Source organism: Mastomys coucha, unplaced genomic scaffold (assembly GCF_008632895.1).
Source record: "Mastomys coucha isolate ucsf_1 unplaced genomic scaffold, UCSF_Mcou_1 pScaffold7, whole genome shotgun sequence".
Classification (NCBI taxonomy): domain Eukaryota; kingdom Metazoa; phylum Chordata; class Mammalia; order Rodentia; family Muridae; genus Mastomys; species Mastomys coucha.
The window spans coordinates 19,946,932-19,964,209 of NW_022196913.1; the positions used below are offsets into that span (position 1 = coordinate 19,946,932).

Sequence of the window (17,278 nt, forward strand, 5' to 3'; positions counted from 1 at the left end):
CAGTGCATACTCACAGTTTTTAAAACCTCATACCTTTTTGTTTCAAGTATGCTTAGATCTTTAAAGGAAGGCTACAAGGTGAAAATTTTGGGAGTAGGGGAGGACGTGAAGCATAGCCTACCTTCTAAAAGGAGAAAAATAGAAGAAAAATTGGGAACCAGATAGATTAGAGGGAAGAAAGTGAGATTCTTCTGGATTCGTCACTGTAACAGTCACCGAGGTCCACTTACATTTATGAATTGGCGTGCTCAGTTACGGTGTATCACGGCTGCCTCAGGAGGTACAGTTCACACACTAGCCTGGTGCACCTGCACAGTTTCCCAGTTCTTGTTGCCAGGTTCAGGTTTGTGCCTCCCAGGGACTGTTCTGGGTGTACAAAACCTGCTTATCAAGCTTTTGTTTGACTTGCCTTTAAGCCTGCTAATTATAATTTTCAGAATCCTTGAAGTAACTGGGTACCATTCTAGAGTTTGCTAGCTGTGCACATCAGTCCCCAGGAGTGCTTTGCTGTGACAGCTGACTGTCAGTGCTCAGTGGCACACTTTAAGAATTATCTGCTGACATATTTACTATAATATCACTTAGCATAAGTGACAAATGTACAGATTTCGGGCTCTCTTATTTTATTCCTTGGAACTTGGACAATACATTTGTACTAAATATCAGTCATGCTTGTAGCTATAAAAACCATTGAAGTTTTGATCACTTGAGCAGACCATTATATTTTTAAAAAAAAAAATCATTTTTTAGATTTGAAGAGACAACAGGTACAAGTAAGAAGGTTCCGTGAAAGCAGAACACACACAGAGGACCTAGGAACTGATGGACCGGATGTGTGGAAGAGCAGACAGGAACTGTGGGTTCCCATCCATTTGGAGCTGGAGTTACAAGCAGTTTTGAGCCACTGGAAATGGTTGTTAGGAATCAAATTTGGGTTGCTCTGCAAAAGCAGCAAGTGTTCTTAATCGTTGATCCATCTCTTTGGTCTCAGCTCTTGAAATTCTTAAAAGAGATTTGGTACAGTAAAGTTGCCTTCAGTTGAAATGCCATCTCAAAGTATTCGTTTTATATAAGGTGTACTTTCTTTCCTTTTCAGACCCTCCTCATCTTTTCCCTGCCTTCCATCCTCCTGTACCAATTGATGCCAGACATCATGAGGGCCGTTACCATTATGATCCATCTCCTATTCCTCCATTACATGTGTAAGTATTAAAATGTTACCCATTAATGAAATGGACCTAAGCTCTGGCTTTTATGTTTCAGGACTCTTTGTTAATGCATGTCTTCTGGGCTTTGTAGGTGTGATAGCAGTGTAAGATTTACTCTTAAGACATAACAAAGCTCTATCTGCTCCTAGATTCACTACTGAATCAGCCCCTGTGCTTTGTGAGGATGCTTCTCATATGGTTTAGCTGGCCGCTATTTTCTGAATACTTTGCTGATGAGAGACAAACAGTTGTGAGTTATAAACTTAAAATTAAAGCACTAAAGTTAAACTTTAATGGGAATTTACCACTTACAGTATGTGCTTGGTTGTGATTTAGGTTTGAAGTTCTACATACTAAAATTTTTGTTACATGAAAGTTCTGAGCAAGGATTATGGTGGATCAAAATGAAATTTTTATGGAAGATTTTCAGAGTCCCCATGCTCCATATAACAACAGTCACTTGATTGATGGGAATGTCACCTAAACAAAATGGCAAATGTGATTGAACACATGGTTTCACATAAGATAAAAGAAAAAAATGTGGTGATAAAATGTATTTAGTATAAAAGGAAAAAGAAAACCTCATCAAAATAAATATTATCTCATTTTTTTTTGAAGGGAAAGAAAAAGAATCATTGATTTATACACTAACAGAATATTCTTCTGCAGTAAATTTGAGAAAACTGTCATATAATAATTGGATGCACTCCCTGGAAGGGGCCTTTCCCTGCTAATGGCCTTGGTACACATGTAGTCATATGTAATAATCACCTTCTGTTCAGAGACGAGGAAGTTAGAAAAACACGAATAATACTTTGAAGAATAATGCTGGTTATATAGATGCTAGATTGCATCTCTCTGACTATTAGTTACAGATGTGTAATTATATGGTATGCTGAAGAAAAATGAAGTTGTTTTAAAACAAGTCCTCCTCTGTGAACAGAATTAATTGATATTAACAGTCCTAACTGCATGCCCAAGTACACATATAATATTTTACCAACTGGTTTTTAGATCCATCTCCCATTACTGCATTGTAATTTCAGTTCAGATTGCCTGGAGGTGCGTAATCAATCTGCATTGAGAACTTGTGTAAGCGTTGGAGGAGAAGTGGGGATTTACAGAGGGAGAATGCAGAGTGTTGTGACTTTTCCTCTTGTGACTTCTACTAGAGTACAAGCAAGTATTTACAGAGTTCTGAAGCCTGGTAAAACTACACTCGCATGATGCCAAAGGACCAAAGGCAGTTCTACTACATAAAGGGAAGTGCATTCCTAATTGAGTTTGCAAGATGACCTGTGACTCACCTGGTCTTGTAGAACCTTCATGGTATGGATAGGACCACAGAGATCTTGATGTTCTATCCTGTATCTAGATCACACAAGACCTTAGAGACAAAGATAGCAAATCCCTCGAAGTCTTTTCTGATGAAGTAACCTAAACCAGATGTTCTATGGAATCTGAACGTTATTCACTTTTTAAAAAATCATGTTCTAGAGAATGTTTTTTTAAACTGAGCTCAGATAATATGCTGAACTCTTTCCTTTGGGCTTATTATAGTTCACCTTGTAAGTAAATTCAAGTAGGAAGTTACCGATTAAAAACTGCACCTGTTTGGTCCTCTGGCCGCATTATAGGAACGACGAAGCCTCCCATAATCCTGTTGTATGTTCTAGGCTCTGCTTGAGTTCATAACAAAAACAATGTCAAAGAGAAGGTGAGTCATGTGTGGAGGAGCAGAGTCGGCCATGGGCTTGTGCTTCAGCTGCGACTTGGCGCTGAGGTTTCTAAGCTTCCCAGTGCTTTCTGCTTTTCAGCCAAGTTTGAAGATATTTAAGCAGTAATTGACTAAATTGTTCTTGTGCAGCCTACATGGATAATTATCAAAAAGTTATGATGTAAGGCAGGTTGACAATTCTGAGTTTCAAGAGAATAAGTCCTTGAGGGCTCTGAGAGAATGTTGTGTCTGTGGGTGTGAAACGCGGCACCTCATGTCTGTAGTTTCCTGAGGTTGTTCACATCAACTTGCCGGAGTAGATTCCTGGGTGGCTCCGACCTTAGATTAGGACACGGACGCTAGGAAGTTAAAGCAGTCACATCTTCATGCCTTTGGAGCATTGTGCTCTCTTCACATTGTTTTCTTCTTGCTTGGTAATTTGTTAGGAGTTGTATTGGGGGAAAACGCTCAGCGTATGAGCAGATAGGCTTGTAGATGGTGCTCAGTGGATAGCAAGGCTGGTCCGGCCTTTGAAGTAGTGGCTGAGTTATCAGAATGCTTTAGGCTTACCACACACTTGTGCTCTAGGCCCTGGCAAATGCCCCCTGATGTGGGCCCTGCACTTCACTAAAGTGAAGCTATCTGCTTTTAGGAAGAGTTCAATAAAATAACCTCATGTATATACTCTACAAAGGTTAGGACTCTAAATAAATGCCTAGAGTTAATGTATAAGGGTACCAAATTTCTTCTGGTCTTACTCCATGATGACCCAGCTGTCTGTATTCCTTCTGCCTGGTGTGGGCACACCTGTGATTGTTAAAGCTGAGGGTATTGGTAGTAAATGTGGCCTCTTTACCCAAACCTTCCCAGTATTAACTATAAAATATAAAAGTATCTTATCCAGAATGTGAATTCCAAATTGCTTGCTGTATAATTGTCTTCTAGAAAATGAAATCAAGTGAGCTTACTAAGCTTTTAGAGTGAATATTTTAATTACAGGAAGATAAAACTTGGTGATATTCTCATTATTTTGTAAACACAATTGTTCTTCTGGTGCCAACTTTAGGAACTAAATTATAAGTCTCTGAAAAACAAGGGCCTGTATTGATGGAAATGCTGACAGACCAGTGTTCAGAAGGATGGCAGGCACTGCGGTAATTATGCTATCATATTCCATCATTAGAGATTCTATTGAAAAGGTTTATAAATTGCTCCTCTTTTTAGATAAACCACCCTATATTAAGGCATCAATGATATGGTGCAGAATTAAATTAAAATCTCATAAAATGAAATATGTTCTGTATTAGCTGTTTGACACTTAATTTGCCTCTGAATGAGTAGAGGAAATCACAAATTAACCTGCTTTTGTTTTTCCAACCGTGGCTTATTAGGTGTTAGAACAACTGCAATTATAGCCCAATAATAACCCAGAAGCCTTATAAATATGTACGGAAATATGTAAGCCTATGTCTAAAAACTGGGTTTGTTACATGAAATGCCTTTAGCTTACCCTCCTTGCTTGCGCATTGTTGTCCACAGTTTATGGTTGAGCAGAGCAGCTCAAGGGTAGAAATTTAAATGGACTAAAATAAAGTACTAATATTAGGATTTATTGATATTTCTCTTAGCCAAAAATCATGAAATTAAAATCAGAAGGTTATAAGTGAGTCATGCTGTAGGTGTCATCTTTCTAGGTCGTCACTCTGAAATGGACAGTGGCTGCATCATGTTTATGTCATTCAAATAGTTTCTTAAACATGGAATATGAGAATTCTTTCCTTATCTTCTGAGTCGTTCTGAATGCATGTGCCCCACTGACAGCTGGAATGTCTCTTTCTCAAATTGTAATAATCCCCGATTCTATGCATAGTTAAACACAGTGTTTTGCAAAAGTCACCAAAGTCCACTTAGCCTATTACAGAGCCTGTCTGGTGCATCAGGGATAGACATGAACCTGGACACAGTCTGCAGAAGTGAACGGGAAGCCTTTGTCCGGTCCTCTCTCTGTTTCCTGGCTTGAGCTGTTTACACCAGGGCTGCATAACCCTGTGGTCACACTGTTCTATTCTGTGGGCCCTCTAGAGTACATGTTACTACTGGTTTTTAAAACTTTTTTTTAAAAATGGAGACAGTCGTTCAGTTATATCTTGCACCTCCAGAATATACTCAGATTTTCAATGGATTGTTTTTTTCACAGCCACGAAGAATGTGCTATTGCGTTTTGCATTTGTGAACATTTTGAGTGTGTGTACATTTGAGTGTGTGTATGTTTTAAGTGCTGGAACTTATATGATCATGTTTCATTTCAAAAGTAGGCATGATGTATTTTTAGAAATTTAAATTATAAAGTGTTTTGAATTCTAGTATGATTTCATTCACATCCATGCAGGGTTTACAGGGTGTGTTGATGTCTATTCTGTATGTAAAAACTCTGTGAGCCAAGTTTTTCTCATTCATGAACCAGTATGAATTAGATTTTGGGCTCTCCTGTAGCTTTCTACTGAGATCTACAATTCATTTCTCAAAGCTGAGTCCTTAGTTACTAATCCATTGCAATAATTCAGGCCCCAGTGATGTGATCTCCTTGCTGTGGAACGGAGTGCACTGCTGGCATTGTGCAGTGGATGTGAATGGTGCCTCACTAGGCTGCATCTCCAGCTAGTATGCAGACACTGCTGTGCATCACCGTCCACTTTACTAATTCCTTTTAGAAAAGCTGCTTTATCTTTCCAGTCCAATGAGAAATGAGCACTCTTCTGGTTCTTTTCCATGAGTCAAGGTGGCTTACATGGAGGCTACCCAACTCACAGCAATCACTCTAAGGAAGAGGAACTAGCCTTTCCCAAGAAGTAGCCTGCCTCCCGCTGCTCAGAGAGCAGTATAGGGAGAGCGTCAGCATCAGCTTTGAAACAGAGTACACTGGGGCAGGGAAGGCTTTGCCCTTGTGATTACATAGCCTTTTAAGCTTGAGAGCAGAAGGTGAGCAGCAAGTTTGGAGAATGATTGCATTCATTACTTCCCAGAGAGAGAAAGAGTGCAAGAAAAGATACTCCATTATGGTAAATATCTAGAGAAAGACGCAGTAGGTAAATGATCAGCACTGCTACTCAGTCTCCCTGCACCACTGAACTCATTGTCCTGTTAGTGCTGTGTTTATTGGGAGTGCACGTCATGCTTATTCACAAGCTTTCAGTCTGGCCCCTTAAGATGGGTGCATATGCAAACTAGTGGTTTTATTTTATTTATTCCTCGGGAATCCTTGACTAAGGTATGGAGAATTAGCAAAATCTTATATTTGGGGCATAATTGATTTAGAACAATTTAATGGCATAATTTAAAATTAAGAAAGGACAGCAATTTTTTTTTTTTTTATATCATCCAGTATTTGGATCTACCATAGATGACTCTGAGACTGGTAAAGTGTAACAACATCAGATTACATTGAGTACTGTAGCAATGCAAATACCACTATATTCACACAGAAAAGTTTAAAAAAGTAGATTGTAATTGCATCTCTCAAGGCAACTACTGAGTGTTTCTTTGCTTATGTGAGACTGAGTCTATGCTGCAAACCCCGTAGCTCCTAAGTAATTGGTTATTTAGCGATGAGAATGGACCCCTGTTGCTTAGGCTGCTGCCATTGCTTTTCCTTTTATATCCTCCTTTTTGTTGGCTTCATTTTGTTAGAATATGTTTCCTCATGCCAACAAAGCTTGCACACTCAGGAGTGAAAGATCCAAAATGCTTGATTGCTAAATTTCTAATAAGAGTTCCTATTACAATAGTAAGTGCTTCCCATAGCCAGCTTGATCCCTTGATAGCAAGTCAGCTACTATGGTCTCCTTGCAATTGGGACACACACACATACACACACACACACACACATATATATGTTACTATTTTATGTATAACTACTTAGTATGCACACATATTGCATCTATCTATCTATCTATCTATCTACCTTTCTTCCTATCTTTCTATCTATCATCTATCTATCCATCCATCCTATAGCCGTGTACACTCATGTCTAAGTTTTCTAGCTATAAAAAGCTTTTAACTCCAGCAAGGGCTATATGAAGAAACCCTGTCTTGAAAAAAAAAAAAAAAAAGCTTTTAACTCAAAAGCATCAGCACCTCCTTCTTCTCCCAGGTGTTGACATAGCTATGTATTTGCATATATATTACAATTGGGTACAAGTATTACAAATACTAGAATTTCATGGATAAGGCACAAAAGAAATAGCTTATGTTGGAAACAATACAGCTTTTGGAGTGGGTTACACCTGTATTTTAGTTCATGGATTGGGGGCCACATTCCTTGCCCATGTTGCTTTGCTTTGTTAGTAAAAATGAATACCACACACTTTGCAGGCCTGGGTTTTACTTAGCTAATTCTATCAACACCTGGCTCCTGCAACATGCTAGGATGAATACATGGCACTCTGGAGAAGTGTTATAGAAGCCACATACATATTCAGGCTTTTGTGTGTGACACTTATGGGACAGTTTACACCTCCAGCAACAGGTATGGCATACCTAATTAATTACATTTGATAAGACTGCATTGAAACATACATAAAGAACAAGCACTTATTCTGAATGTCCAATAGAATTCAAGTTTCATTAACTCCTTTCCAGTGTTTATTTCCCTGGAACCTTTTTTTCTTTAGATATTCATGCTTGCTTCCTCACTTAACGTCTTTCCACTTGGATGTCTTCTTACCAGACTTCTGCTGGGAACACCCACCTAAATTAGTGTGTGGCATCTGAGCCAAGCCTGGTTGGCCGTCTGTGTTTCTTTTTTTTTTTTTTCTCGAGACAGGGTTTGCCGTCTGTGTTTCTAAGTGCAGTTTTATTGGAGTACAGTGACATTCACTTTGTACTATTTCTATAGCAACTTTTAACAGTAAGGGCACAGGGGAGTAACATCGAAAGTACGTGCGGACCCCAGATGCTACCTGTACCAGCCTCAGGTAGATACCAGCCCTCTTCAGCACCACTCTGTTCTCTGCTGTGATTAGCATCAGACATTGTAGTCTCCAGGATCTTTCAGCTATTTTCACACCGTTACCAAGAGTTTTCATTGTATGTGTCATCTCAGTTCAAAAAGGGTCTAAATGTTTGGTTGTAGTTTTTCAAAATAAGCAGAAAAGTTTAATACCTTCAGGATTTGTTTACCATTGACCTTCACTGTCAGCTCTCGTCATTGGCTTGAATGTATGATCGAGGTCATCTCCTAAACTTTCAGAATCATAATGGGTAGGCAGCATACATTCTGATCAGCACACATTTTTCTTTACATTAAGAAATGAACACAAAACAGGTTGTATTCAAAAGGTGTAATACTTCTCAGTTTTGCAGTATTTCTAATGACTGCAATATTGAATCTGTTCTTCAATTGCAAAGAAAGCGGGCCCTAATTACAGCATATATTCACGGAGACTGAGCGGCAGCTTCTTGGAAAAAATTCCTGTGTTCTTTGTGCTGTGCTCAGCAACACACTCCGGAGCAGATATTGACTGAGGCATTCACAGTCACTGAACTGGAAGCTGCCGACTCTATAGAGGCTGCTGTCAAACCTGTTGTGGGGGCCTGGGAGGTACTGGACTGTAACCGACTTTTTTCTTTGAGTACAATGCTTCCACTCATGTTAAGCCTGGCTTCAAAGAAAACAGAAATTTACTGCTTTCATTTTATTTATTTTTCAAAATAAGAGTTTTAAAAATTGAACTTTAACAAAACTTATCCCCACAGGAAGATGCTTGGGTGTTTTACACCACAAATATTGCCCTACCTATGTGGCTAGCCTTCTCTTAGGTATAAGAGCTTACTTTGCAATAAACTAAAACAGGAGGTTTCCTCTAGCCACCCAGCAAGTTCATGTAAGTCCTTTCCCCAGGGAGACAAGGGCGCAGAGCACAGGGCTGCCTGTCAATCTTGTTATTGCTATACCCCTATACCTGCCCCCCAGGGAAACTCATTTACCAAGAAAATAAAATGTTAACAGATCTGTTTCTAGGAATGGCTTGTGAACTCTTTGAATACAAAATGCCAGATTAACTGGATTTTCGCCTCTTAGATGATCTGTACCACGGCAAAGAATGAGCAGGACAAAATGTTTAGTGAGATAACGTCTTTTTACATATTTGCCAGGTGACCATGCTGGGAAATTTTTGAAACATAATCTTTGCTTTTTTTTTTTTTTTTTTTTTTTTTTTAGTTGTTGTTGTTGTTGTTCTTATGTGATCCGTTCAAAAGGCATCCCAGAACAGGTGTGGGCCCCTACATTGTGCTTCGGTTGCTTTGACGTAGCTGGAATAGTAACACTGAAGCAACTTTGAAAACTCTGAAGCTGGAGGAACACAGACAAGCAACACAAACTCTGAAGTGGGAAAAGCCACCAAATATGGAACCAGAGCTAGTGATCATTCCTTACTCTGTACTTTTTTAAAAGGACTTTTTTTCATTTAAAACTTTTATTAGTTCTTTGACAGTTTTGTATAGTGCATTTGGATCATATTCACTTTCCTTGCCTAACTCTTCCTAGATTCACCCCCCATGCAGCTTTGTTTCCCCTCCCCCGCCAAGACCAGTGTGTGCTGCTTGGGATGCTTGGTTGATTTACCAAGAGCTTCCCTCTTAAAGAAAACTGCATCCTTGTCTTCCCACAGCTAACAGTTGCTGGTAGCTCCACACTGAGAGGCAGGGATTATGTGCCCAACTCTTCCCTCCATGCTGGGATTTAGTCTGGTTTGGGCTTGCACAGGGTTTAGTCGGCTGTTGCAAATGCTCTGAATTCATGAGCTGCCTGGCTCTGTCCAGAAGCAGTTACCTTGTAGTCATCCACTGTCTCTGCTTATACTCTTTCCATCCCTGTTTCTACAGTGACCCTTGAACCTTGGAGGGGGCAGTGGATCAGGAGAGGGCAGATAAGTTTTCTACCAGATGGCCAGCTATGGCTCTCTATGTAAATGCCATTTATTGATGCTTCTCAGATGAGGGTTGTGGTAAGCCATTAGGAGTCTGTTTAATGCAGTGCCTATTTAGCAGCATCATAGTAGTTAGGCTTTCCCTTAAGGCCTATGACTTCTCTGGCCATAGGTTCTCAGCTTGCCAATGGGACCTGGTATGGGTTTCATCTTGTGGAGTGGAATTTAAATCTAATCAGAAACTTCCATGATGTGTGTGTCACTATTGTACCAGAGGGTATGGTTCGTCAGGCCAGTCTTTTCTCCTCCAGTAGTTTGTATTTTACCTGCAGCACGATGAAAGCTAACTGGTATCTGAGCCATCTCTGTGGCCTGAGTCCTCTGTTCTTTGTATCTCTATAACATGAAGTTTCCACTTGGGACTGTTACAGGGACACAGGCTTCAGTCTAAAGAGCTGAGCAAACACTGCTCTTCTCTAGGAAAAAAAGCAAAGAAAGTAAAGAAGAAAGAAAGGAAGAAATAAAGAAAAGGGGCACAAAAGAAAGAAACAAAGACTGAAAGAAAGACACCTAGCTATAACAAAATAAACAAAAAAAAGCACATTAAAAATAAAATCCCAAAGAGTATTTTGTGTTGGCCAACTACTAAATAAAGCCTCACTCCACTGGACAAAACTCTTGTTCCCTCTCCCAGGTATAAATTGCAAATGGCTACTTGGTCAGGGTAGGGCTTTGTGCCTACTTCTCCCTCCTGGGGTTTTGTCTGGCTAAGCTTCTTGCTACTCGTGACTATTAACATGGACACCTTCAGCTGGACAATGAGGAGACTTTGGAGCATTGAGTCCTAAATGGAATGTCTTTATCACACCCGTCCCCTCAATACTCAGAGATCTATGTAGAAGAAGAGATTATCTATGTGGAAGATAGTAAGAGCCAGAGGTAGTGGATAATTCCAGAGAAACAGTGTTTTCCAGACACAGCAGGAGTGACATACATATGGACTCGAAGAAAGTGTGATAATATGCATTTTAAAAGGACCCTCTGTCAAAGGTCCTCCACTACTGACTAACATCCGTAAATTCTTTCTAAGGTGCCTGGGGACCTGGTTTGAGCCACTTCAGGTAGCAAGGACTTAGCTTACAGAAGTTACATCACATGGGTACACGCATCTTTTACTTCCTGGGAATAAGTTAGACGCTAAAAAAGAGCTATATATATTCATTGAAATACATTCTGATAATACCTAAATCCTGCCAAATACGTAAGGGAGCAGTATGTCCTATCGTATGGGCCAGGGTGGAGGGAGCCACGTAATCGATTCTTTCCCACTTAGAGAAATCATGGAGTCTTGTTACTCCAGTTTACCTTATACATGTGGAAAGCCCTGCTAGTTTACTATAAACTACTTTTTACTGATAAACTAAACTACAGATTCTCAAAAGGACAAAATCCCCATATTCCTAACCTGAACTGCTTTCAGCAGGCATTATAAACATCTGGGGGAATTTCTAAGAAGAAATTTACAAACCTGAGTACCAACAGGCGATCTGACTTCTAGTGGGTACTCTGATTCTTCACCTCTCTTATGCTGGGCAACAGTAATTAATTTAAACTTACTTTGGATTATATGAATACTGTGTGACCTACCATGTTAGATGTGGTTATTGCTGTCTTATAGGTTTTTATTATATAACTCTACACACACACACACACACACACACACACACACACATAGAGGATGCCTATTCCTATTCACTTTTTATATTAATTAATTATTCCTTAAGACTTGGCAGTAAAAGCCTGCATAATCATCCACTTTAATAAAAGTAGTCAGGAAAAGTAAAGCCAGCTTGAAGTGTTTTAATCTTGTTTAAATGACCAAACTCTGGGCTCCTCTGATTCTGGTCTTTAGACATGCAGCAAGCAACACATGCAGACATTGCAGAGGGAAGGTTCCCCAATTCAAGATTCACTGGGAATAGATGGACTTTGGTACTAAAGTAGGGACAACTACTCCAAGAAGCTTCTCTGTGCCTTGGTGTATGAATTCACCAATGCAAAAGTGACACAGTTGTGAGTTTTGTATACTCTTTGTAAGAGTCCTTGAGCATTTCAGGAGTAACTCCTCATTCATAAAAGGAAGGCATCAGGCTGTAGGGATTTAACCTGGCTCCTTCATTCCTGTGCTCCCTTTTATGGTTTACCTTTGTGATCTGAAGCAAATGTACATTGCATCATAGTGAACTTGGGCTGAATTCTCCACCTTTGCAGTTTTCAGCCTAGGGGTAGACTTAGGTTGTGCACGTCACTGTTTGCTGCTTCTGTTTGTGGGGAGGAGAGATTTACATTGGAAGAGATGGAACTTGAATGGGAAGGAAAGGCAGATTGCAGTCCCTCCCCCAGTGTGGGGGGAAGCCTCCTTCCTTGGTCTGTTTGCTTAGCAAGGGTCTTCTTTGATGCAGTCTTTTCGTGGGCACCCACTGAAGTCTCAGTGTACTCAAGTTTTAGAAAAGGCCTTTGGCCAGTCTTTGTTTTCTTTGTTGAACTGTTTATTTTGCTTTCTTCCTACAAGGTTGCCTGGCCCTGCTCTGACAGGGCTTTTCTGCATGAATTGCATTCCTCAGAGCCACAAGTCTCCTAGTTCTTCCAGGCAATTTGACTCTGGCCTGTGTGCTCAGTCTATAGCTTCCATCTGCCTGAGGTCTTTGCCAAGAATACTTGTTGAATGACTAACGTGGGGACCTAAAGACATGTTTCAAATGCCATTAGCTAGAAGAGCCGGGGTTCATTCAAGTTTGTAGCTTGGCTATTCTGTAGTCATTATTAGCTTTAAGATCAATGAAGGAAGAGCTGCTAAGCCCTTTGCTTTCCTTTGAATGTGGAGGAAGCAACTGAAGGCTGATAGTGCAGGTTTACCCTCCTCATGTCCAATTAGTAAGTGTCAGCTGTCCTCTGGGGTGCTGGGCAGGGGGAGGGGCATGTCCACTCCATGTAAGTGAAAGCCACAGTTATGAGCTATCTCATAATTTTTATTTTTGAATTTTAGACATTTATACTTACAAATCTTTCCATTATGTATAAAAGTGCAGTGTCCTCTCTGTGGAAATAATAAACATAGAAAGTATGCAGATGTCTTAGCCAAGACATCTTCTCTTCTGTGTATTATTTTTCCTGAAGCATAGCTTATAGCTGGAACAGAGAAAAATAACTCCTGAATTCAAAATTATGTTCTAAACTTCCATTAATAATAGCAGATAATTGATTTTCTAATGCATTGCACTTCACTGAAGGTGTTAATGGTATAGTTATACAGTTTTCAAAATTTAGCTACCTTAAGAACAAATTTCTGGGAGTAGAGAATGGGGACAGATATAATTAAGATGCATTATATGTATTAATATATGTATGTTACATATATGATTAATATATGCATATGATTAAGATAGATTATATATAACCTATGAGTTTCAAAGGATAAAATAATTTTAAAATTTCAGAAAGGAATTAGGGAAGGAAAAAAGGTATCCCAAGTGAGGATAAATGAATATTCATAGTGGAAGAGTGTTTTCAATATCTGTGTGGCAAAATATGATTGATTGCTTGCTTGAAATTTTTATTGGCAAAATAAAAAAAGCAAAATTCCAGACAATTCTGCTTTAAAATTACATCTGTCTGTCTGTCTGTCTGTCTGTCTGTCTGTCTGTCTGTCTGTCTGTCTGTCTGTCTCTGTGTGTATACATCTAGACCATTTTATACATGTGTATATCAAAAGACAACATGGAGTAGGGACTCATCAGACTTAGGTTGTCAGGCTGGGCAGGAGGTAACTTCACTAACAAAGCCAAGCCAGTATTCTCACCTCCTTGGTTTGTTTGTTTGTTTGTTTTAACCTGTGTTTTTTGTTTGCTTAGTTATGTTAGTTAGTTCTTGTTACTTATGTGTACATGACCATCTTGATTTTACTCAAGCCCATGTATTTTATAGTACCAAACCAGAACTCTGTATTTATCAGTGATGGACCTTGAGATCGTCTTCTGTTGGAATTTCCAAGAAGGTAGACGCAGATTTTGTCAAGAAAGGCAGCACATATGGGTGGAAGCAGTACAGATCTATTCATCCCCAGGACTCTCTGGAAGAGAGTCTTGAGAGGTGTCCCAGAGGCTGCTGTTGGTTTCTTCTCTCTCTCTTTTCTTCCCTAAGTCAGATTCAAACTAGGCTTTTTCTATCTGAACATTAGTTTCCCAAATGGACAGACTTCTGTCTGCCTCCCCACCACCGTTCCATTTGACAGTAAAAGATCCATGGATGTGTACAGTAGTTTTGGCCAGCAAAGGTACTTCCTGCTTATTGTGAGCTCTAATATTAGATTCCCAGTGAGCTAAAATGTAGTAGCTGGTAATTCTTCCTTGTGTGTCTTGGGATCTTAGGCTTGGACTTCAGTAAAGGATTCATTGCCTCTCAGAACAGGCTCTTTCTACCTAAAACATTTTGTTTGCTACATTGGTCTATAGTAATGTTTCTTTCCTGGGTTTCAACATATAAGTCCAGAAAGTTCAAACATTAGCTCATGGATTCTGATTATCTTCATTTATAATGGTCTCACTGGGTATCCTTGGCTGATATGGAACTCAACTATGAGGACCAGTCTGTCCTCTGAGTGCTGGGATTAAAGGTGTTTGCCACCATGCCAGGCCTGACAATATCATCACCCTTCTATTTTCAGGATACCTGGGTCTGAGCTGGGGTTCATTCTCAGCTGTGCTCCTGGTTAAGTGGCTCCTTGAGCATCCCCCCACCTTTGTTTCCAGATGCCAATTGGAATGGAGAGTGGGCTGTTAGGGGGAGGTCTAGGTTTATTCATTGTTTTTTTGTTGTTCTTTTGTTGTTTGTTTGTTTTGTTTTGTTTTGTTTTTCCCTTTATACAGACACATTTAAAGAGATTCTGAAGAGATTCTGTAACCCACGCATGCTTACATGACCTTTGGTTTTATTCCATAAGCCATAGTTTTCTTTCAGATTTGTTAATCTCTCCAACTCTACTCTCACCATCTCATCCCATTTTTTCTCTAGGAACCAATGATGGGCACACATAGAACACCTGATGTCTCACAAAACACAGAGATATAATTTAGCAAATGGTAGGCTGCCTGGAACATATCTAATCATAAACTTAACTCATATGTTTGCAGTTCAGCATCTTTCCCTGACCCTTGAACTTTGAAATTGGGCCATGTTTTATAATCTGTAGTGGTTTTTTGTTTTGATAGGCGAAGTGGCATTCAGGAGGAAGTTTCACATGTCTCTTAATATGACTGTTTTGTTTTCATTTTCTTTTTTGTTCATGGACTATAGTGACCAAAAGCTTTTAAAAGAAAGACTATATTTGAGAAAGGCTTTTAGAGTACTTTTAAAATTAAAGCAAAACCTGAAAGTGAGACAAAAATATTTCTCAAAATCTTGAATCTTTAAAGTAATGTCATTTTAGAGTTGAAAACACATCCTTGTTTGTTTTTAGAAAAAAATAATTAAAAAAATGTTATTTCCCCACTAAGATCTCAACTACCATTTCCTAAATTACACAATAATGACCCTACTTGGAAAATTGCAAAGTTAAAGTATAGAAAGAATGTTTCAGAATGCTTCTGCTGCCTACATTTTAGAAAATGAAAAACGAGGGGTCCCTCAACCTGGCAGGGGATAAAGAGGAAAGCATGTACAGCGAGCTGACTGTGCGGTGTATTTGTGAAGATGCATAGCACAAGCTCTGAGAGGGTAAGGCTTCATGATTAATGGTGTTTATTCTTGACAGAAGCCTCCTTTATTTATCTGCAATACAGTTTAGCGATTTTATCAGGCACCTGAATGAAAAATATTCAGTCATACCAATATTGCAGTGTAAATTGAGTAGAGTCACTTTTTATTATATCTTTCTGCCTTATCATCCACACAGTAATTTTCTAGCAGAGGTTTGATATGGAAAGGCTGGATTTAGTCGTACTTGACACAAAGCCTCTTCAATTTCCCCTAAAAGTTCAGGCTTAGAAAAGTGTGTGTGTGTGTGTGTGTGTGTGTGTGTGTGTGTGTGTGTGTGTTGTATATAAACCCCTCTCTCTTATTGAAGCAGTTTCAGGATTTGAAAGAATAAAGATAAACTGTACAAACCTGGGTAGGGAAAACTGTTAATATAAAAATATGTAATAGCTGTAAACTCCTGTAAAGCTCCACTGCTGGGTGAGCTCCAGGCCTCCACACTGAAGCTTTGTCTGGCTCATGGTCCCACTCTTCTAATCAATCACCATCAGGCCTCATCAGCATAAAGCCTTACCCTATCATCTCTTTGGGAAATGACATCAAAGCAGAGCATGTGGGTGCCCCAGAGAGGACATCAGTAGCTGCAAAGATGGCAGTGCTGTCACAGGGATGAAGAAAGGAAATGGAGAACCCATTTTCTGATTAATGATGGAGCCTTGCTTTTCTGGCTCAGAAGTCCATGTAAACCTGACTTCAGTGTGAATGAAGTGTGAACCTTTAAGTATGAAAGTAGGCGCAACATGAGATCAGGATTAATTTCTTAGACTCTAGAATTGTACTTTTAATTATTGATCTGTATCCAAAGTGACTTCTCACACAAAACAAATCCAAGATTATTGCTTCTGGGATTTAAAAAATATCTATTTGTCTAAAATTGTTTAATCATCCAGGTAAATGAACAACCATGGAATAAGTTTTTTTTAATACCTTTTAAAAAATTCTTTGTATATTTTTTTTAATTTTATTCTTTTGTATCCCTCAAGTCCTCCTAGATCTGTCCCCCTTCTTTCCAATACAACTTTATTCCCTCTCTTAAAACAAACAAACAAAAAAAAAAAAAAAAAGGAAAAAGCTAATAAAAAGCATGGAGTTCTAGTTTTATTTCTGTTGGCCAAGTACTCCTGAGCATGGGGTAGTAAAGTGGAGCGTGGTTGATAATGCCCAGTGTTACTCCATTGGAGAAAACTCATTTTCCCTGCCTGGCCTCCTAACAGCTATTTGGAAGTATTTTCTTGGCTAGGAGTGGGAGTTTGCACCCAGTTCCTTTCGTTTATGCTGAGATTTTTGTCTGGTTTGAGCTTTTACATGTCTTGTGCATGCTACCATGCTGTCTGTTGGCCCATATGTGCTCCTGTGCTCTTCTGTCCAGAAAAAAATGTGGACTTGGAGTCATTTTCCTCTTACAGTTAGTAGATAGCATGACTTAAACTCAGATTTTCTATAAAATATGAAGGGTAGGCTTCTTTCTTATTATGAGAATGTGGCACCTAGACAAATGTCAGAACTTTCACAGTTATAGTTAGCTCTTAGATGGGACTTGCCAATTTGCTACATGTTTCAAAATCAAAATATTTTATTTTTTGATGTGTACTTTATTTTGGACCCAGGGTATT

At 39.2% G+C, this 17,278-nt stretch overlaps 1 protein-coding gene across 4 annotated transcripts in view; it reads left to right on the plus strand.

Moving 5' to 3' along the window:
• Gli3 (GLI family zinc finger 3) overlaps positions 1-17,278 on the plus strand; it is a 281,005-nt gene that overhangs the window by 153,681 nt on the left and 110,046 nt on the right. For all 4 annotated transcript variants that reach the window (XM_031358197.1, XM_031358198.1, XM_031358201.1 and 1 more), the window contains one exon: positions 1,097-1,202. In XM_031358197.1, the coding sequence (XP_031214057.1) occupies positions 1,097-1,202 (106 nt within the window). The remainder of the gene's footprint in view (positions 1-1,096; positions 1,203-17,278) is intronic.